This window comes from Neofelis nebulosa, chromosome 3 (assembly GCF_028018385.1).
Source record: "Neofelis nebulosa isolate mNeoNeb1 chromosome 3, mNeoNeb1.pri, whole genome shotgun sequence".
Taxonomy (NCBI): Eukaryota; Metazoa; Chordata; class Mammalia; order Carnivora; family Felidae; genus Neofelis; species Neofelis nebulosa.
Window position 1 is genome coordinate 197514928 of NC_080784.1, and position 22753 is coordinate 197537680.

Here is a 22753-nt window from a genome sequence, read left to right on the forward strand (position 1 = left end):
GTTGGGGGAGCACAGTCCCCAAGGCTGCTCTCACTTCTGACACCATTTGCAAAGTTGAGGTCTCCAAGCCTACCCTTAGGTTTGACGATTCTCTAGGAGGACTCCTAGAACTCACTGAAAGCTTTACAGTTCATGGTGGTGGTTTATTACAGTGAAGGGACACACATTCAGATCAGCCAAGGGAAGAGGCACACAGGCCAGAGTCCATGGAGCTTCCGGAAGCCCTTTCCCTGCGGGGTCACAGAGAGCATTACCTTCCTGGCATTGATGTCAGAAATATGTATGTGGCTAATCGCCAACCAGGGAAGCTCACAGAAACCTTGATGTCCAAAATTTCTACTGGGGCTCCATCATGTAGACATAGCGTCAGATCTTAATCTCCAGCCCCTCCAGAGGTCAAGCTGATATGCCATGGCCCAAAGCTACTGACCCAGATCATACCGTGAGTTGATTTAGCTTGACCCAAGACCCCCAGGCAGACAAACACTCGTGTCAGACATGACATTCCACAGACTTAGAGATTACCTCCCAGAAGCTACGGGCAAGACCATACTTCTCTGTAGAGTTTGTTTTTCACCCAGCCCTTACTAAGCACTTACTGTGTTCCAGGCACTGTATACTCTTCTGTGTCCTAGCTCCTGTAATCCTTAGCAATCCTGAGAAGTAGGTCCAGGTGAGGAAAGAGAGTCACCAAGAGAAGGTGTCCTGTCTAGGGTCACGCAGCTATTGAGCTCCGGTGTCAGTTTCAACCCTGGTCTGGGCTTCTGACCAACACTTTGTGCTACTCTGTATCACGTGATTAAGTTCTGCTTACGACCTTTGTTAAAAATCAAATATTATTTGCAACTACTTGTAAGCAGCATTTTGTAAATTTGCCGTGGGCTTTTGGATAGGACACCTAGAGAGAAAATCCTAGAGGAGAAAAAGTAGAAGCTTTTAATTCCACCTTTTAATTTCAGTCCATCCCAGTTTGCGTCCTTAGTATCCCCCTGAAAACGAAATGACCAGCCCAGAAAACATCAGGTATGCTTTTCATACCTCGTTGTGAGGTCAGTTCCGTAGGCCCTGTGTGTATGATGGATATCACTCATCCTGTGTACCCCACTTTCTGAAGCCTGACTAAAATTCTCATCCTAGGTGCTTTTGTGGGGCTTTCCACGTTTTTTCCTGGACAGGACTAGGTTTTATATGTCTGAGATCCAAGAAGGAAGAAGGTGACTGTTTGGAGAGTACTAAGTGGTAGAAATGAAGACCTTGTTTACAGGTTTCTACTTCACTTGCTGTGTTGTGGGAAACATACCCACCTTCCTAGGGTAGGGGGCTTTTAGTACATCCTTGGTGTGGGCCAGTTATTGACTCTTGCCTCTTGTGTAGTGAGAGACTCTCGGGTGGTCATTAAAATCTCAAAATTAAAAAAAAAAAAATCTCAAGCCTACTTTAAAGTGTGGGTTCAAGTGAACTTGTTCCGTTTCACAGTGGCAAAGCCACGTCCGTACCAAGTCTACTGACGTACTAATGAGAATTAAGTATTTGTCAGGGAACCCTGAATGGTGACAGGGTCTAATTTTTTTTTCGCCTTCTTTATGTGTGAGAAGCTCATTGGAAGAAGTAAATTTTGATATGGATGGGATGATGGCCTTTAAAAATGTTTATTTCTGATTTTTTTGCATCCTGATATTTTCCATTGGGCTGACAAATGCACTTGAACTATATCGATAACTGCTTTTGTTGCTTGATGTTGATCAGGCATGGTGTCGACTTCATTGGTAATTCACAGAAGCACTCCTCTTTCTATTGGCTTTCTTCCAGATGAGGAGAAGAACAAGCAGAACAAAACAAAAACTCAAAACAGCGACCCCAGTGAAGGAAAAGCAAAAAGCGTGCGGCATGCTTATGTTCACAAACCATATCTTTACTCAAAGTATTACAGCGACTCTGATGATGAACTTACCGTAGAACAACGACGCCAGTCTATCGTAAGTCAGATTCCATCTGTCGCTATTTTAACCTGTCACATCAGGTTGACAAACCTGGCTAGTCTGTGTGCAAGGTACTGGGCAGCAGACAGAACCATGACATGGAGGTTCTGCCTTCAGCAGCCTGTCATTTAGGCAGAACAGACATAAACGTGTAACGTAGGTGTTTGTGTCATTATGCTTAATAGTGAAAACCGGGCAACAAGTGTTTCACAGTATGGAAATGTTTGAATCAAGTGTGGATCCAGCCCATACAAAGAGAGGATGTGCAGCCATTAACATAAGATTAAGAGGGAAGTGCAGGTGGGTGGTTGAGTTGGTTAAGTGTCAGACTTCAGCTCGGGTCACGATCTCGCTGCTTGTGGGTTCGAGCCCTATGTCAGGCTTTGTGCTTGGAGTCTGGAGCTTGCTTCACGTTCTGTCTCTCTCTGCCCCTCCCTCGCTCATGCGCTCGCTCGCTCTCTTAGAAGTAAATAAACATTAAAAAATTTTATTTCAAAAAGAGAAGTGCAGTCTACAAATGTCCTAGGTACAAGATGTGTCATTGGATTAACAGCTTCTTAGAGAAAAAAATTTGCTACCTTATCATAGGTGTACGTCAGTTTTAAGATGACTTATGGTTTTAGAAACATTAAAATATGGAGCTGCACATCTTAGAGCGAGGAAATGCTGTTACCTACGATGGTCATTTGAAGGAGGTGGAAATGCTGATAGTTGCTTGTCTCTGAGAAGTTTGCTTCATCGGAGGTTATACCAATGCTTAGGGTTTTTAGCCCTCTAAGACTTGGAGTTCTGGCTGGAAAAGGGTGGGGGGCGTAACCCACGATGACCAGATTCTTGTTTTTTTATTTTATTTTATTTTATTTTATTTTATTTTATTTTATTTTATTTTATTTTATTTTATTTCTTTTTTTATTTTTTATACTTGACAGAGAGAAAGACACATCATGAGCGAGGGAGGGGCAGAGGGAGAGAGAGAGAGACACAGAATCTGAAGCAGGCTCCAGGCTCTGAGCTGTCCACACAGAGCCCGATGTGGGGCTCAAACCCAAAAGCCATGAGATCATGACCTGAGCCAAAGTCGGATGCTCAGCCGACTGAGCCACCCAGGCGCCCCTTGTTTTTTTAACATAGGATAGCAGAAAGTCCCATGTCCAAAACCTGGGTCCCAAGGGCATAACCCACAAGTCATATTTGTTGTAGAACTAGCCTGTCTCTTGATCTGCACTTCAGTTTCTCCTTTAAGAATAATTTAAAAATTTGAGGTGCCCGGGTGGCTCAGTCGGTTAAGCGTCTGACTTCGGCTCAGGTCGTGATCTTGCAGTTTTTGAGTTAAAGCCCCGCGTCGGACTCTATGCTGACAGCTCAGAGCCTGGAGCCTGCTTTGGATTCTGTGACTCCCTTTCCCTCTGCCTCTTCCCCGCTCACTGTCTCTCAAAAAGTAAATGAAAGTTTAAAAAAAAATTTTTTTAAGAATAATTTAAAAATTATTGTATACAGGAGATTTGCCTGTGTACATATGATGTACATTGATGTTCATATATATTTTCACAGCCAGCCTTTTAATTGAAGTAACTGGTTTATTAAACCACCATTTCCCAAAATGATACCTTTCCTATTCCTTAAACTAATGGCAATCTGAAAGAGTAATGGAAAATTTTCTGATCTGTCTCTTCTGGTAGCTTCCAAATTATATAATGTGTATGCACCTTTGCAAAGCCCATTATTTTGTAAGAATATTTGAAGGGTAAACATACTTGTTTTCATTGTTTTTGCTTTTGCCTAATAGTTGGTCAGGATAATTGTGAGTATTTTGTGGTTTTAGGCTAAAGAAAAAGAAGAGAGGCTTTTAAGAAGGCAAATTAATAGAGAGAAACTTGAAGAAAAACGAAAGCAGAAGGCAGAAAAGACAAAGTCTTCAAAAGCTAAGAGTCAAGGTATAGGAGGTGTTAACTTTAATATTTTAAATTATCTTGTATACTCCGTTATTTTCTAGATATTCATATTACTTATGAGATGATATAAAATGATCTAAATTGCATCTCAATAAAGCTGTTGTATTAAAAAAATTATTCTTAAATATGGAAGGTTTTTTTTTTTTATTCTGATGTATCACTTTTGAAATTATATTGCTGTATCTAAGTTATACATTCTGTCAGGTACCAGCTTATACAGCCCTCATTAGCAATTTATTTTCCAGCCATTGTGGAATGAATTATCACTGGAAAATGGATTGTTTGCATGTGAGTAATCAAGCCTTGCTGGTGATATTAGTGGAATTAATCTGTGCTTTTTTGTTTACTAAAGTGTCAAACATTTATCTGGAATATTTCATTGAACAAAATTGAACTTTCTCTGGGCACTGATCCTTTGTAGCATACAAAAAAAAAAAAAAAAATACATACACATAAGCATTTGAAATAAAAAAGCTAAGACTTGTCCATCTAAAATATTACTTTTCTTCTAGTACAACTTAAGGATATTAAAGCACATTCAGCACTTTTACATTGATCAGAAATTCTCAATGAAAAATAAATATTACACTGTTTATAAATTCCATTCTAAAGTACAGCTTATTGATATTGCTTCTTTCCTAGGCAAAAATAGTGTGGACTTAGAAGAATCATCAACAAAGACTTTGGAACTGAAAACCCCCAGAATTAAAGAAGTCCTTAAAGAGCGGAAAGTATTAGAGAAAAAGGTAGCCTTAAGCAAAAGAAGAAAGAAAGATTCAAGGTACATGTTGTATCTGGCAGTGTTCCCATTATAACTTTCCCCTGGCATACTTTCAGAAGGGAGGCATTGACAGTGACAGTAAAGAACCTTACCTTGAAAGTGTGTGTTATTGTTGCACATTTGTGAACCATGGGGGCTCAGAACTCTTTATATCCTCATTCCTTGTGTTAGTATCTCTACTGTAAAGTAGTGTGTTTTAATGTTTTTGGGAGAGGGGGGCCCGGAACTTTTTCATAATCTGATGGCAGTTTCGGATCTCCCCAGAAAAATGCGTGTGTATAAACACACAGTTGTTTTGAGAATTTCAGAGTTTATGGACCCTCTAGAATACTCAGGAAGTATCCCTATAGTAGCCACTTAACCACTTATTTATAGTGACTGCATCCATTTTCTAGTCTTGCTAGGCATTCCCTTCAACAGTGTCTCATGCCTCTCCCCGTAAACCAGGGGGCTGAACCAAATGCTTATCTGTCATTACATTGTCATAGTGAATTCTATAAGAATTAGAAAGCCAAAGAGACTCTGAAAGTGGCCTGAAGGCCCATGAGCCATAGGCTACAGTCAAGTTGTATTATATACATTTGTCACAGACTTGGATGTAGCTGAACCAGTAACTAATCTTACTGAGAAATTCTTATATTTTATTCAAATTAAGCTCATATATGACTTTTTCTTCCCACTTAGGAATGTTGAAGAGAATTCTAAAAAGAAACAGCAATCTGAAGAAGATTCCAAAGAAACTCTGAAGACAAGTGAGGTGTGTCTGAATTAATAAAACCCATTTTAAATGTTCTTTTGTTAGATAAAGGCCATTCAGTCCTTCGGAGTAAAACTTGGAATGCAATTTGATCTTTTCCAAGTTAGATAAAAAATGTATCACCTTCAGCATTCTTGAACCCCCATCTTATCATGACCTGAATTCCTCATTTTGACCAAGTTGATTCACGTGATCTTTTATTCAAGTAATAGCTACTTTTCTACTTTCCTTTCCCTCATTCCCCAGCCCCCCACTCTCATTTGTTATATTAGCAATAGCAAAATTGCCAGTAATGATAATGGAAAAGAAAGAGGGTAGCTAGAATCCCTTCTCCAGGGCAGATTATTCACTTCATTCTCCTATATTCCTCCACAAATGTACATAATTTTGTAGAGTGGGTGCAATCTTGCAAAATGATTTTAACATTCCCTCTTGCTCATTTCATGTTACCTTGTAAGTTTCTAGTTATTATATTTAATGACTGCATAGGGTTGTATTGAATAGATAGACTGTAACTTAAGCATTCCCTTATAGTTGAGCACTTAGATTACTTCCAAGATCTGACCAATGTAAGTACTGAAAGTATGTTTAATGAATACATTTTTTCCCCCTGTTTGGATTATTTTCTTGGGATAAACTTTTGCTTTCACTGGATTCAGATCCTTATTTACCCTGCCATATTTATAATTCTATAGCCAAACTATCTTTTTTTTTTTTTTGAGCAGACTCCACGCCCAACCTAGGGCTCAAACTCACGACCCTGAGATCAGGAGTTTCATGCTCTACTGTCTGAGCCAGCCAAGCACCCCTATACCGAAACTATCTTCACATTTCCAAGGGAAAACTAATAATTTAGTGATTATTCATAGCCAGTAAATAATTTTGATTTCTTTATTCAGAAATTAGAGGCATATTTATAAGTATATCCTGATGTTTTAATGGCATACTTTAAAATATTTAACTTGGGGCGCCTGGGTGGCGCAGTCGGTTAAGCGTCCGACTTCAGCCAGGTCACGATCTCGCGGTCTGTGAGTTCGAGCCCCGCGTCAGGCTCTGGGCTGATGGCTCGGAGCCTGGAGCCTGTTTCCGATTCTGTGTCTCCCTCTCTCTCTGCCTCTCCCCCGTTCATGCTCTGTCTCTCTCTGTCCCAAAAATAAATAAAAAAAAAAAAAAAGTTGATAAAATATTTAACTTCATTTTGTGATAAATTTCTTTTAAAAATGACTTCATAAAATTTTGTTCATATAAACTGGTTGAAGCTTACTGTAAAATTAGGCGATAAAATCCTTGTTAGTTCTTTGAGGAATTTCACTTTAAAGTGTTTTTTTAAGATCTTTCTATGTCCTACTCCTGAATCTGTAGAAGTGCATTAATCTTTGTGTTAAATTGTAAGAAGTTGCAGTGATAAACTAACCCAGAGACACAGGTCCTTCTGAGAACTTCAGCTCATTATTTGAATGAGAAATTATAGGTAGTGGTCAATGAGACTGTAGTATGTGTGGTCTGCGTTCACTGACTAACATTAATAATGTACTCGGTGCCATACTGTGGGACAGGGAGGAAGGGTCGGTCCATCGTTGTCTTCCTTCGGATACATAAACATACACGTGCTTGATATGTGATAAGGTTACTGTTACAGTGAGGTTTTGCGTGCATTTGAAACTTCCTAACTAGAATGTCCTTTAAGGAGCCTGAATTCATGAGGTTTCCACAAATCATTCAGGCTCCTAAATTAAAATGTAAGAAACCTTCATTTCAGTATAGAATTTTTAAATTGTCTTCATCATGTTTTGGAACTGAAAAGAACATTGAGCTCTCATTCATGCAGCTTATATTTATTAGTGGCTGCTGGGTGTTAGTGAGCTTTAACGGTTTGGAGTTCAAGGAGGCCTCCGAAATGCAGGGACAGGTCTCAGGAGAGATAGCTGGTCTCTGCACAGATCTCTGCGGTGCAGTGGGAAGAGCCCTAGACTGCGAATGAATTCATCTGAAGTCGTTGGCCTGGGGACAAGGTCATCAAGTCCCACTGAGCTTCGGTTTCCCGATGCACCAAGTGGGGTCACCAGTACCTACCACAGGCTGCTGGCGAGCTTAAGTGACATGTAACACGTGACGGCACTCAGCGTATCGGGGGTACCCAAATGCTAAGTTTGATTTTAGTATTGCTCATATTTTACCTTTTTTTTTTTTTTTTACAGCATGGCGAAAAGGAAAAAGTGTCCTCTTCAAAGGACCTGAAGCATGTTCACGCAAAAAGCGAACCAAGTAAACCTGCCCGGAGACTTTCCGAGTCGTTGCATTCAGCTGATGAAAACAAAAATGAGTCCAAGATAGAGAGAGAACACAGAAGACGCACATCCACCCCTGTCGTGGAGGAAGGGGCACAGGAAGAGGCTGACGCAAGAGATGGGAAGAGGCAGGCAGAACGGTCAGAGGTTGGCACCGAAGAGCCCCAGAAACAGAAGAGCACACTTAAAAATGAAAAGCATCTAAAGAAAGATGATTCTGAAACACCACATGTGAAAAGCCTACCTAAGAAAGAGGCAAAGTCCTCAAAGGACAAGCCTGAAAAAGAGAAGACTCTGTCAGAAGACAAAGTGTCTATGAAACATAAATATAAAGGTGACGGTCTGCATAAAACGAGTGAGGAGACGGAGCTTCACTCTTCTGAGAAAAGCTTAAAAGTGGATGAAAATACTCAAAAGCAAAGTCAACAACCAAAACTGGCTTCGGATGATAAAACTGAACGAAAAAGTAAACATAAGAATGAGAGGAAATTATCAATTTTAGGCAAAGACGGGAAGCCAGTTTCTGAGTATATTATAAAAACAGATGAGAATGTTCGTAAAGAAAACAACAAAAAAGAGAGACATGTTTCAGCCGAGAAAACTAAGGCAGAACACAAATCAAGAAGATCAAGTGATTCTAAAGTTCAGAAAGATTCTCTGAGTTCAAAGCAACACGGAATCCCATTGCAGAGAAGAAGTGACAGTTATTCAGAGGACAAGTGTGATATGGACCCAACTAATGTAGATAGTAATTCGAAACCAGAAGAGATGGTTCACAAGGAGAAGCGAAGAACAAAGAGCCTTCTGGAAGAGAAGCTTTTGTTAAAGTCGAAACCGAAAAGTCAAGGCAAGCAGTTAAAAGTAGTTGAACCGGAATTACAAGAAAGCGTCGCGAAACAGGTGACCACTCCAAAACCAGATAAGGAGAAGAACACAGAAGAGATCAACCCAGATAGACAGCGAAAGTCTAAAGTTGAAGACAGACCTTCTGAGGAAACTGGTGTGGAAGCTGTATCGGACAGTGCCGCTTCTTCACACGGGGTACAGAAGGACTCTTCGAGTCACAGAGCCAAGTTACCATTAGCGAAGGAGAAATATAAGGCTGAAAAAGATTCAGGCCCCTCCAGACCGGACAGGAAGTTATCAGATGGGCACAAAAGCAGAAGCTTAAAGCATAGCAGTAAGGAAGTGAGAAAAAGGGAAGAAAATAAATCAGATGACAAAGATGGTAAAGAAGGTGACAGTAATCACGACAAGGCCAGAGGGAATAGTTCGGTTACAGAGAGGAAACTGAGTAGGAAGTTGTGTGAAAACCGAAGAGGAAGCTTATCCCAAGAAATGACCAAAGGAGAAGAAAGATCAGCAAACACCTTGGGCACCACCAGTAGTTCCCCCATTCAGAGACCAAAAAGGAGTGGTGATACCACATTAATGCCTGAACAAGAGCCAATGGAAATTGATTCCGAGCCAGCTGTTGAAAATGTGTCTGAAGCATCTAAAACCCAAGACAACAGCAATGCTATTTCTCAACAAGACGTTGACTCTGAAAATGTTACGAAACAAAAAACCGCAGCCCCGGTTCTGAAGGATGAATTAAGAACTTCCACAGTAGACTCAAAAACAGCAGCTCCAGCCTGTAAATCAGGACGTGGAACAGGAGTTGTTAGTAATTCTGAAAAGCACGCTGACCATAAAAGCACCCTGACCAAGAAAGTGCATATCCAAAGTGCTGTGTCCAAACTGAACCCTGGGGAGAAAGAACCCATTCACCAGGGAACTCATGAAACAAATACAGACTCCGAAACTAGTCCCACACCGTTTCCTCGAGCCCCGTCCGACAATGACAGGGCACAAAAGAATTTGAAAAATACAACCAGACCCCCTGAAGAACATGCTGCCCAAGGAGATGCTGATCGTGTACATTCCCCAAATTTAGATCCTTCACCATCCTTAAGTTCAGTAACTGTCGTGCCTCCAAAACAGTCTCCTGATTCGGACGTAATTCCTTTGGTTGACGGGAGGACTGTTTTAGAAGGCGACCCAGCCAGCCCCTCACTTGTGGAGCGCTCTGGTATTCCTAACACAAGTTTGACTGCTAGGGAATCACAAGTCCTTATGACAGGTGACAGCAAAGAAAGTGTGGCAGTTTCCACAGTAGACACACCGGCAAAAGCAAGCGTGGATAGCAAAAGGCACATTCCAGAAGGTTACCAGCCCACTGTGTTGCACAGTAAGCAGGGACAAGTAAACATGCCTGTTGGTGGCAAGTTAACTGACGCGAGGATGGAAAATGAGAGTGTTAACACAGAAGATGGCTTGATGGACATGGCCAGGAAAGAAAGTGACTTAAGCACAGAGCCCAGTTCAAAGCAGATAGTGAGAGCTGTGCAAGAAAATGGCAAAAAGCATGGCGTCACCGTTGACCCAGTGCTCGGCACGCGGACAGACAAAGCTGCCGAGACAGTTGTGCTCAAGTGTAGTAGTGGCCCAGGTGAAATAGAAAACACATCAGTTGATGTTGAAAGAAGGGCTGAAAACAGCGAGGTGGACACCAGTGTTGGATGTAATGCCGCTTCCCCAGTTTTGCAGCAAAGGAGTGGAAATGCTGAGGGTGTGACCGCCGGGCCTGGCAGAGCAGAAAAGTCTTCTTTTGCCACCAGTTCCGAAGGGAAGGGCGAAGGTGTTCCCTTCAATACCGTGAAGGCGGGGGATGCTACAACCACGTCCTCAGAAACAGGACAGGGTGAGGTGGCTGTGCCCTGCATGAGCATTGAGGCAGACGAAGGCTTCGTAGCAGGTGTCTGCTCTGGAAACAGCCCCCTTCGCGTTGGGGCAGAAGCCAGCGAATGCACTGTCTTCGCGGCGGCCGAAGAAGGCGGAGGCGTTGTCACAGAAGGGTTTGCCGAGAGCGAAACCTTCCTCACAAGCACCAAGGAGGGAGAGAGTGCAGAGTGTGCTATGGCTGAATCCGAAGAAAGGGCAGCAGACCCCGTGACTGCTCACGCAGTAACAATTGAAGACAATGTCAATAGTGGGGTGACAGAAGAGAAAGATGATGCTGTCACCAGCGCCGGCTCTGAAGAGAAGTGTGACGGTTCTTCACGTAGCACGTTGGAAATGGCGGAGAGAACTGTCACCTTTATCGGTGAGGTTGAAAGCGATGGTGCGGTGACAAGTGCCGGGACAGAAGTAAGGGAGGGCTCCTTAAGCAGTGAGGAGGTGGATGGGTTCCAGAGACATGTGACGAGAACGGGCCCCAAGAAAGAAACCGAGGGGACTGTGACCTGCACCGGAGCGGAAAGGAGAAGCGCTGCTTTCGTCATGTGCTCCGTCACAGGCGCAGAGCAACAGGAGGAGCGTGTGGTTACAGGCGCAGCTGTGGCCCTGGCGGGGAGTGACGCGCCACCAGGAAGCAGCGCCCCCCAGGACGGAGACGCTTCTGTGAATGACGGCGCGGAAGGTGAGAGTGCCGTCACCAGCACTGGGATAACAGAAGAAGATGGAGAGGGGCCAGCGAGCTGCACAGGCTCGGAAGAGGGCAGCGAGGGCTTTGCTCTGAGCTCTGAATCAGAAGAAAATGGAGAGAGCGCAATGGACAGCACGGTAGCCAAAGAAGCCACTAACGTGCCATTGGTCGCTGCTGGCCCATGTGACGACGAAGGCATTGTAACGAGCACCGGCGCGAAAGAGGAGGACGAAGAAGGTGAAGGTGTGGTGACCAGCACCGGAAGGGGGAATGAAATCGGGCACGCGTCCACCTGCACCGGGGCAGAGGAGGAAAGCGAGGGGGTATCGATCTGCGGAAGTGCCGAAGAAGGGGACGGTCAGATTGGTACTGCGGCAGGGTGCGTGGGAGCTGAGGCCGGAGCCACCGTCACCAACGCCAACGAGAGCAGTGTTGACAGCTTGAGCGGTGCGGAGAAGGGCATGAAAGATCCGGAGATCTGCTCCAGCGCCAAAGGCGTCGTAGAAAGCAGCGTGACCAGTGCGGCTTCAGGGAAGGGTGACGTGGCCCCAGTTCCCGGAGGTTGCGAGGCTCCCATGACCAGTGCAGCTTCAGATCACAGTGACAGTCCGCTCACCAGGAAAGAAAAAGTGGACGACACCACTACTTCCACTGGCTTGGTGGGGGGCAGTTACGAGGCACTCGGGTCGGGTGCGGGCCCACAATGTGAAGCTGGGCACATGTCGCCTGGTGGGAAGGAAGACGAAGGAATCATCACCTCTGGGGAAAATGAAGAGTGTGATGGCCTTCTGGCCACTACAGCCAGTGACACCGTTTCCAACCCAGCTGCCGTAGCTGGGGGCAAAAGTCCAGGCAAAGGCTTGCTGATTTCCACCAGCACGACAAACGACTGCACCCCTCAGCTGAGCACAGTTGCCGATGTACAGGAGGGTCATTCAAGCGCACTGAGAGGTGGGGCAGATCGGGAAGGTGCCGGCATAAACGGGGAAGAATTTGAGGCCCCCATGCCCAGTGCGGTGTCAGGTGAGAGCCAGCTGGCTGCCGTGAGAAATGAGGACAAAGACGAGTGTGCCATGATTTCCACGAGCATCGGCGAAGAGTTCGAGGTGCCGATTTCCAGCGCGACGACCCTCGCGTGTGCCGAGAGTCAGCCGCCGGCGGCCGCGGCGGAGGAGAGTGCCAAAGGCGCCGGCTCGGCGAGCGCCGACGACTTCGAGGTGCCCATGCCCAGCGCGCCCACGCAAGCTGAAAGCCCCCTTGCCTCGACCAGCAAGGAGGAGAAGGACGAGTGTGCGCTCATCTCCACCAGCATAGCGGAGGAGCGCGAGGCCTCCGTGGCAGGCGCGCGGCCCACCACCGCCCTGGAAGAGAAGGACGGCAGTGCCATCATCTCCACCAGCTCGGGGGAGGACTGCGAGGGCCCCGTGTCCAGCGCCGCCCCGCGGGAGGAAGGCCACCCCTCGGCCGTGCGGGCAGAGGAGGTCGGCGACGCCGCCATGATTTCCACGAGCACCTCCGAAGGCCGCGAGGCAGTCATGCGGGGCGCTGTCCCACGGGACGATGAGCGGCCCGCCGCTGCAAGGACAGAGGACTCCAGCGACACGGCCATCATCTCCACCAGCACGGCCGAGTGCGTGCTGCTGCCTGCCGGCCTCGACAGGCATGAGGAGAGCCCGCTGACCGCCAGCGTCGCCGACAGAAGAGACCCCTCGGCCGCCAGGAGGAGCCGGGGCGAGGCCCCGACACCCAGCCCGATGGCCGTGAACAGCCCTCCACACCCAGCACCGCCGCCAGGGGCCAGAGCCACAGGCCCCAAGGACCGTCCCTGCGAGGTGCCACCGACAGTGACAGAACGCAGCGAGAGCCCTTCGCCCCTCGTCGGCGTGGCAGAGAGGAGCACGTGGCCGAGCTCCGTTCAGAGAGGGCGGGGGGGCCAGGGGGCCGCCGCGGCAGGGCATGACACCTGTTGGGCAGGGAGGGGCGAGCAGAGGGGAGCGGGCGCACCCGAGGATGGACAGGGGTGGACGGCCGGGGACGCCTCCCTCGGGAGCCGCTGTTTGCCGGCAGTGAGTCCCGGTGCCGGGAGGGCCGACAACGTGCCTCCTGTCCCAGACGCTGCAGCGCGGCCGCCCTCTCCGGGGCACTGTGGGCCGGCTGACCCCGGGAAAACCACCACCAGTGAATGTGTTAATGGCCGAGAGTCAGAAACTGGTCCTTCCCACGGGGCGCCCCTTCCAGCTGCCTGCGCTGTAGCTCCGTCGGCTCCAAGACGTGAGCAGGACTTGACCGTGACAAGCGACCACAACGGCGGACGGACAATCCAAGGGTCCAGTGAGAAAGCGGCAGACGGTAGTGGCATGAGGAAATCATTGCAGGAGGAAAGAGTCCTCAAGGTCATTGTTCCTCCTGAGGAGAATTTGCACGATATAGGTGAGACTCGCCCTAATTGTACATACTAGCGTTTTGCAAAGGCGATTGCAGTAGGGTATGTTTAAAACCATCTTTCAAAAGGTGGTTTTGCTTCCAGGATGTCACAAAATAACTTCTCAAGTAGGAAGATTGAGCTCAGAACCATGGGTTTAAAAACTTAAAACCTTAGACCCGTTTCTCATGTGGCAGGAGAGCAGAGGCAAGAAGCTGGGGGAGGGGAGGTCAGCCACCCGTGTGTGATTTGCATGACTGCTGCAAGCTACTAAACCTCGAAGCCTCGGGTTTTTGTCACAATGAACACTACCTTACAACAGCCCTGTGAAGTGAGCATTTTTTTATCACTCCATTTACACATGAGAAAATAGGTTCAGAGAGTTTAAATAACTTGCATGGTACTTAGGGCCCTTTAGAAAAAAATTACTTCCGAGCCTTAGTTTTCCATTGTATAAAACGGGGAATAATAGTGCAAAAACAAACACGATTCAGCCCTCATCTAACATCCTATAGATTTGCGATGAGTGTCAGTTCAGTCCGGCTGGCTACTTGTCATCAGGGGAGCACTGTATTTTTTAACGGAGTTTTTCATTCAGGTAAAGTGAGCTTCTGGTTTGGAATTTGAAAGACAAAAAGAAACGTGTTCCCTCCTGACAGATTTCAGAGAGTAGATGTTGGTAGAAACAGTTGGTAACTTTCAAAGGGGTAACCTTTAGGCTCAGTCATTCACTGTGCCATCCAACTTGGGACACCCTGTGCCAGCCACGACTGTGCTGGGCTTTGGGGAAGGGGAGCAGCTGTGAATCCGGCTTTGCATTTTAAGTAGGCAGGGACGCTCTGATGGCAGGCGCTGTGGGAACTCAAAGGGACGTCATGGGCTGGACCTGAGGGAGTCAGGGACGTCGACTTCTTTTCTGTGGGTGTGTGAATTAGAGTGTTCTGGACTTTTAAACTGCAACAGCCCTTAGATGTCATCAAATACAGCCTCAGGAAGCTGAGGCCAATAGATTGAGTCCTGTTCATTTTAGGGACTTAAGGGGCATTAAGAAGTGTTCCAAGGGTTGAAATAAGGGACTTGAAATTTTTCCATTGCTTTTTGCCTGGGAAAATTGAGTGTTCTGCCAATTTTGTTTATTTTTGACAGAGAGACAGAGAATGAGTGGGGGAGGGGCAGAGAGAGAGGGGGACACAGAATCAGAAGCGGGCTCCAGGCTCCAGGCTGTCAGCACAGAGCTCGACAAGGGGCTTGAACCCACAGGCCATGAGATCATGACCTGAGCCGAAGTCAGACACTCAACTGACTGAGCCACCCATGCGCCCCAAGTGTTCTGCAACTTTTTATGCATTAACCATTGCTACAGTCTGCTACTCCTTTCTCCCCTGCTTTGTTTCCCTGAAGGAACAAGATAGAACAGGTTTGGGGCGCCTGGGTGGCTCAGTCAGTTGAGCGTCCGACTTCGGCTCAGGTCATGATCTCACGGTTCGTGGGTTCGAGCCCCGAGTCGGACTCTGTGCTGACAGCTCGGAGCCTGGAGCCCGCTTCGGATTCTGTGTCTCCCTGTCTTTCTGCCCCTCCCCGCTTGTGCTCTGTCTCTGTGAAAAGTGAATAAACGTTAAAAAGAAAAAAAAATAGAAGAGATTTTAGCAAGGAAAAGCCCGCATCCTCTTAGAGAAAGGAAGGGTTTTCTTTGGAGGCTTCTGTGTGGGTGGATGAAAGAACTGAGGCCACAGTCACAGAGGGATGAGGGCAAGAGAAAGGAAGGATCACAACAGGGGGAGGACTGAGTCTTACCAGAGAAAATGCCATTTTCTTTCTGTCTGCCTCCTGGTTTCGTAACTTTATTTTCAACTCTGCTGTGTCAGGGTGAAGCAAGAAAAGTGAATCTGTTCATAAACATGTTCTTTGTTGAGAATATAGCTCAGTGGCCCAGAGTTTTTTTCTTTTAGGGCCAAACTTGATTTAGAACACTGTAGAAAAATATTTGGAAATATCACGTCTCCAGAAATAATCTGTTATTCTTTCTGGGCAGCCATCTTAACAGCGAGAAACAATTTCACCCCCGAACTTAGTAAACGACTCCTGCCTTTCAGCCACGATTTTTCACACGTCCTCCTTTTGTTGTTTTCTACCGACAGCAAAATAAAACAGCGGAGGAAGGGGTCACGGCAGGCTAGGGAACAACATTGTTACCTTTTGATTCAGCATGGTTTTTTTTTTTTTTGCAAGCAAATTCTTAAATTGGCTAATGGTTTGGCTTTCTTTAGGCACTGAAGAATCTCCGTCGAGTGTTTTGGGAGGATGGGCACTGAAAGGCAGCTTGAAAACTGAGGTATGGCTGACAGTTCAGTTACACTGGGCTGCACGTGGTGTAAGTGCTATGTCACCACGCGTAGACGTGTGCACCCTTCAGCATCACACGGCTCCTGTTCCCACTGTACTTCGGACGTTTACACGTTGTCATGGTCGTGTCCTATGCAAGGAAAGCTAATCTCAACACGTAGTGCCATCATCAGTTCCGTGTACTCAAACCAGGAGTCACCCGCAGTCTCTCGGTGTCACCCTACATTTAAGCCATTGCCAGTTCCTACGCGTTCCATGTCCAAAATGTGACTTGAATCTCTGCAGCCGGATCTCACGGCCCCCTCTGAGTGTGTGAGACAAGGTAGCAGTAAGCACGGGAACGATGCACCGTGCAGAGGAGGGTCAGCTTACCAGCAGGAGCAATGGTGCGCAGGCAGGAGGGCTTGCCAAGAAGACATTTGAGTGGTGGTTCACAAGCAGAGTAGGGATTTACCAGAGGGGAACGAAACGGAAAAGAGCCTTGCAGGCAAAGAAGTATGTTCTGGACGTGGAGCAGGAGGGCAGTTGTGAGCCCCAGACCCCGCAGCGGGGCAGGAACGGAGGCCTGACGAGAGAGGGGACGTGATGGGGGCGGGGGGTCGTCTTGTGTGTCGTATTACGGTGGCGTTTCACTTTTAAGGGGACGGGGCAACCACTGATGGATGAAATATGAGATTAGACTGACTTTCGTTTTCAAAGTTTGGCATGTGTTCGCTTTCAATTCTGCACAGACTTGAACGTGGTCTTTTATATTGTTGCAAGATGCCTTCATTACCTTGAGGTTAGTCTTGCCTTCTTGTCACCAGAACCTCAGTTAACTTAGTGTTTTATGGTGCTTTGGACTTTTTAGACATTTGTACCATCAGAGGAAGAGAAAACCCAGGAAATTCTAGCAGCACCAGAAAGTCTGTATGGGAGACAGCCAAGTGGAGCAGGTAAGCCCTTTTTAGTGGTTGTCCACATTACTGTTTTCCTGGTCTGCGGTTTGACTTTCTGTTGCAGCTTAAAATCAATAGCTGGTTCATAATTATAAAACACAGGCTATATGAATTTTCCTCTCACTTTTTAAAATAGGTTGGAGAGAGTTCTTTCCTATTTCATTTTTAGCATATACTCTTTCTTAGCATACACAGTTTCTCATCAAACTGACTCTTTGTCAGTTTCATATAAGGTAATTGTTTAAATCTCTTCTTACCAAGTAAGTGTGCAAGGAAGCAAACTGCTCTGGAGCAAACTCTTGCTCTTTCCCCAGCACGTGGCTCCCTGCACCTTCCTGCCATAGAAGATGCTGTCACCGGTCCTTTCCAAAAGCTGGAAAGCCCGTGCATCCCTTCAAAGCTCTGCTTGTTGTCCCTTGGACTCTGGCTGGGCCCCAGCGAGCACAGAGCTGCTCCCGGCACGCACAGGCTCCTCCCGGTCTCTGCACCGTCTCCAGGGTCCACTGCAGGCTTCGTAGGAGAGAGCCCCAGGATTTACAGCAGCTCCCAAACTCTGGTCTCGGGACCCCTTTCCATTCTTAAAAATTATTGAGGATCCCAGACAGCTTTTGTTACGTGGATGATACCCATTGGCATTTATCAAATAAGAAACTAGAACTGAGTTAATATCACCAGCTCACTATAGGTTAAGCACAAGTAACATTTTTTTCATGAAAAATAGCACATTTTCCAAAACGGCAAAATGTACCAAGAAAAGTGACGTTGTTCTGCATTTTTGCAAATCTCTGTAAGTCTGGCTTTAATAGAAAGCAGTTGGTTACTCGGGGCTGTTTCTTTATTCAGCGTATTGCTGATGCTGTCTTGATTGAAGTATATGAAGAAAACCCAGCATCACACTTAAATGGTTGGCTTTTAATAGCATTTTCAGATAATTCTGGGAACATTACATGGCCTCTAGAAAACTCCATTGTGGACTCATGAATTTAAAAAGTTAATAACATCTTAGTGTGTTGACAATAGTTTGGACCTTGTGGACCCCTTGATGGAAAATCTCAGGAGTCCTAGGAGTCCTGGGACCACACTTCAAGAATCACTGGGTTAGGGAAATAGAAATGAGAATGGTGACAATGGGCAATTATTTCTGGTTTGTTTCTAATCAGTACTGTAGCATCTTTTCTGGTTTGCACATCAACCAGGTTTTCCCTAGGAACTTGAGAGTATGTGACCAAATTTAAGTCTGTTCTTTTTTGTTTGTTTTTAAATGTTGGAATGTCCATATAAGCCACGTAGAACGGTCAAGGCGATTTTGGTTCAAGTAACAGAAACCCTACCAATGTTTATGGGGAATATATGTGCTCAGCATCTTAGGCAGTTCAGCTGCTAGAACAGAATTCCATAGACTGAGTGTTGAAGCGACATATTTATTTTTCATGGTTCTGGAGGCTGGAGGTCCAAGTTCAGGGTGCCAGCGTGGTCAGGTTCTTGGTAAGGGCTCTCTTTCTGGTTATGTTCTCACATGTATGCATGCAGAGAAGGAGATTTCCTACCTCCTCTGCTCTCCACAAGGACTCCACTCCCATCACAGTATTCCACCTTCATGATATTGAAACCTCCCAAAAGCCTCACCTCCAAATACTATCTACACTGGGGACTAGGGTTTCAATATATGAATTTGGGGGGGGACTCAAACATCCAGTCCATAGTATTCACACAACCGCAAAGTTCAGGCAGAGCAAGATCTCAGAGCATGATGAGGTCCCCAAAGACCCAATTTCTTCCCTTTCCCTCAGCCCCCAACAGAGATAATTGCTTTCTCATTTGTGAGCCTTTGGAGAAATATCTTTGTCCTGTCATTCCTGGCCAAAATCCTGAGACTTACTCTGATTTCAGCTTACATACCTTTGTCCACTCTAAACTAACTGCTATGACCAGATGAATATGATTTGCTGGTTGACTCAAAGTGAATCAAGTGCTGTCTGTTCCTGGGGTAAGAGTAGAGTTAGTGTCTTTGGAAGCACGTAGTATCCGAGACCACGGTCTGAGTTCTTGGAGAAGGGGCTAGGAGAGCAGCTATTATATTTACTATGATGACCTTGGCTCTTTAAATTACTCCCCCGACAAACATTAGTAAGCGGGGTTCCTTGTGAGTACCAAGGAAATGGAGGTGGAGAATGTGGTTCCTGTGCTCAGGGAGTGAAGTAACTGCCAGTGAGGAAGGTTCTCTGTGTAAGACAGATACATGCATGACCGGTGGGGCTAGCTCTGCTGGGAGGGCCTTGGGGAGGGCCTGGCTTTAAGCTGAACCAGTCTCTCTCTCTCCCCTTTAATTATAGAAAGTAAGATACATAGAAGTGCATAGCAAGGTTTCCCACATTTCACGATACCCACCTTAAATACAATTCTGTATTTAAACAAAGATGAAATCATAGCATTTGTAGTGTTCTGTAATTTCTTTTTTTTTTTAACTCGGTGTTAGCATATACAGATTGACTTCATTTGTTTTAACAGCTGAAAGTAGTCTGTAACGCATTTTCCCATTTGTTAGAGCTTTAGTGGTCTCCAGTTTTTATGGTTTTTACTATTACAAATAAAGCTGCGATGAACTTTCATAGGCATATAGTTCTGTGTTTCCCCCAAGTATTTCCATGAAAGAGAATCGGAGGGTCAAAGAATATAGAAGGTTTAAATTTCCGTAAGTGCTGGTCACTCCCCCTAAGTTGGAGCCAAATTATGGAAGGATGAGCAGGTGTGCATTAGGTAGACAAGGCGACGGAGGAGGATGGTGTGTAGGGAGCGGTGTATGTGGATCCTCACCCAGGACTGTCCAGAGTGGTCAGAACAGGGACCCTCCAAGGCAAAACCATCTGAAGGCACAGCCTCCAGAGTATGTGATCTCAAGAGCCTTATAAGCAGAAGTATCAAATAGTTCTCAGGGATCACCCCAAGACCTGAGAAGCCATTCATGGTGACATGTTAAAAACAGTGACTGGGGCGCCTGGGTGGCTCAGTCGGTTGAGCGTCCGACTTCGGTTCAGGTCATGATGTCACAGCTTGTGGGTTCGAGCCCCGCGTCGGGCTCTGTGCTGACAGCTCAGCGCCCAGAGCCTGCTTCAGAATCTATGCCTCCCTCTCTCACTCTTTGTCCCTCCCCGGCTCATGCTCTGTCTCTCTCTCTCCCTCTCTCTCTCTCTCAAAAATAAATAAACGTTAAAAAAAAACAGTGACTAATTTATCCAAAACCTAGATGCGTTAGTTAAAATTGGTCTGTATGTGTTAGAGTACAAATAATTAACATCCCCTTGTTAATTGTCAAGGTGACGTTTTTGGATTCTGAAGTCTTTTTTCCCACAGTATAATCCAGATGACTTCACTGTGTTTAGGTACGATTCAATAAGAGATCTACTTACGTAAAAGGAAGTTGTTTAAAAGAAAAATGTGTGTTCTGTCATTGTTGAGTAGAAACAGTAGACCTTGTACTTCAAGTTTCCAGAGAATATAAATAGACCGTTGCTTTTGAAGGGATAGAATCTGACTTTTTGCTCGATGACATTATTTTTAAATGAACCCGTGTCACTTTGCACCTAAACCCGTGTCACTTTGCAAAGGTCTCCCTTTCTTCTAAGCTTCAGATCACCAACATAGTGAAATAGCTGCAGCGATTTGATGGACCACTGCCATTATTATAAAAATGCAGACAACAATAATTCCTGTTTTTCTGGCATAATGGCAGACACGAATTGTAGAAAACAATTGGTCAGAATCTCATAGTTCACAAGGCAGCTAGGCCACTTAGCGGCATAGCCCCTACCTTACCTTAGAAAGTTCTCAATTTGTTTCTCTGTGGTTCAGAAACCGTATTCGGTTTCCTTATTTCTCATTTTTGTTTTTGAACAGCTGGACCACAGGGGGAGCCTTTCTCAGTGAATGAATCACTTAACGTAAGTCACCGTCACGGTTTGGGTTTTGTCTCGGGGTCTGGTGTCCTGAGAGCAAATGTATAGGGGCGTCTTGCAGAAGGGCAGTCTTGTGCATTCTTCAGGAGACAGGAGGCTGCTTGTAATGTGCTCTCCACTCGAGAGCAGCACACTGACTGCTCTCGCTGCACTGACTGCCAGCCAGCGTTCCACTGTGTCCCCTGAAGTTGTGAAATTTAGTTGCTTTCCTCAGAAGGAAAGGGTCTCCCTGAATTCAGCAGTACCGCGTGCTAGTGACTCCTTAGACCAGTGTCTTGAAGCATTTAAGGAAACCGAAGAAGGCCTGCGTACCTCAGACTAGGAAACTCACCTGGTGATTACTGATGCAATCCTTCAAAGAACTATGAACTTTCTATTTTTTATGAATGGTAGCAAGTTTGATCATTGGATTGCGGCGTCTGAAATTATCCTGGTGCTGTGGACAAAACCGTTTGAAAACTACAGGGCGTTTTATGTTTGGGGAAAGCTTTTCTGAAGATACTCAACTGTGATTGTCATGCATACGTATTCTTTCCCAGCGGTGGCTGTCATAATCCCTTTTGTGCTGGGAAGAAATTTTATATCTCTCTTAACGCACAAGGGACCTGATATCTTACCAGGAGAGAACATTTTGTAAAATGCTTGCAAGTTGCAAAGAGACACGTTCTTTCCGGTGCCCCAGAGAACTGGGGGAGCTCTGCACCAGCAGATATCAGAGGGCTAACTTCACCCCTTTGAAACATCCTGTATGGCAGCTGGAAACTCCTCCACAGTCAGCTGAGTGAGAAGGAAGAGAAAAAAGCCCACTGGGTTTGGTTCAGCTTTATCCTCCAAAGGGATTCCAAATGTGGAGGCCTCTACCCCGCCTCATTTCCCTGAGCCCCCCCCCCCGGCAGCTGCCTTTCCCCAGTCAGGGCATCACTGTCCTTTCCAAGTATTCATAAAGTTCTGTAACTAAGATTTCAAGTGTTGTAGGGTATTCTAAGACTTCCCTCAGCTAAAAAAATAAAAGCACAATTGACAAGATTTGCCAGAGAGAGATGATGACAGAATGACAGAATCCTTCAACATTTTTAAATAAAGAGGGGGAAAAAGGTCACGAGGGATCACTGGATGGGAAGAGAATTCATAGAAATCAGAAAATTCTTCTTACCTCTTACACTTTTACCATAACCATTTTAAAGACAAGGAGAGTAAACACAGTGGGATGATAATTTGTTAAACCAAAACAACTTCAAAAGCACTCTGCTCTTCTGCCTCGGGGTGAAATTTATTTTTTAAACTTTTTTTTTTTTTCTGGGTGAAATTTAGTTTTTGAACTTTTTTTTTTTTTTTTTTTTATCCCCTGGGTGAAATTTGCGCATGTGTTCTAGTCCATTTCAGCATTCCCACAGACTACCAGATTGTGCCCACTATCTTCCTTATTTGTTTTCTCTGCCTTTAAGACTTTGGTGACACAATCCATAAATAACCTTTCCTATGGTATGTTTAGGTCAAAAATTCAGGCTCCAGAACAAATGAAGAAATTCATGGCAAATCTCATAACCAAGAAGGTAAGTTAATGAATTTCGTACTATTGACGTTAGTATTAATTGTGGTTACCATTTGTCGAGGGCCTTCTGTCTGTCAGGCCCTATGCTGATTACTTCACAAAGTCGCTCTTACTCAAGTCATATCATTTGGTAGGTGTTAGCAGCATCACTTCTGTAGCTGAGGAAACTGAGGCTTGGAGAAGTCCAGTGTTTGTTCAAGGCCCTCTAGCAGATAAGTGAGTGGTGGCTTGCCGTAAATAGCTACTAGAACTTTGCCGGTAACTTCACAGTGGACTTAAATCCGGCGGGAACACAAAACGCATAGTTCCCCGTGGTCTGTAC

The 22753-nt window shown here is 45.6% G+C and overlaps 1 protein-coding gene across 2 annotated transcripts in view; it reads left to right on the plus strand.

Moving 5' to 3' along the window:
* The window catches only part of BOD1L1 (biorientation of chromosomes in cell division 1 like 1), a 53704-nt gene that overhangs the window by 13544 nt on the left and 17407 nt on the right, over positions 1–22753 (plus strand). For both annotated transcript variants that reach the window (XM_058723076.1, XM_058723077.1), the window contains exons 6-14: positions 1810–1976; positions 3802–3913; positions 4574–4712; positions 5397–5469; positions 7668–13653; positions 15913–15977; positions 16839–16923; positions 20821–20864; positions 22372–22432. In XM_058723076.1, the coding sequence (XP_058579059.1) occupies positions 1810–1976; positions 3802–3913; positions 4574–4712; positions 5397–5469; positions 7668–13653; positions 15913–15977; positions 16839–16923; positions 20821–20864; positions 22372–22432 (6732 nt within the window). The remainder of the gene's footprint in view (positions 1–1809; positions 1977–3801; positions 3914–4573; positions 4713–5396; positions 5470–7667; positions 13654–15912; positions 15978–16838; positions 16924–20820; positions 20865–22371; positions 22433–22753) is intronic.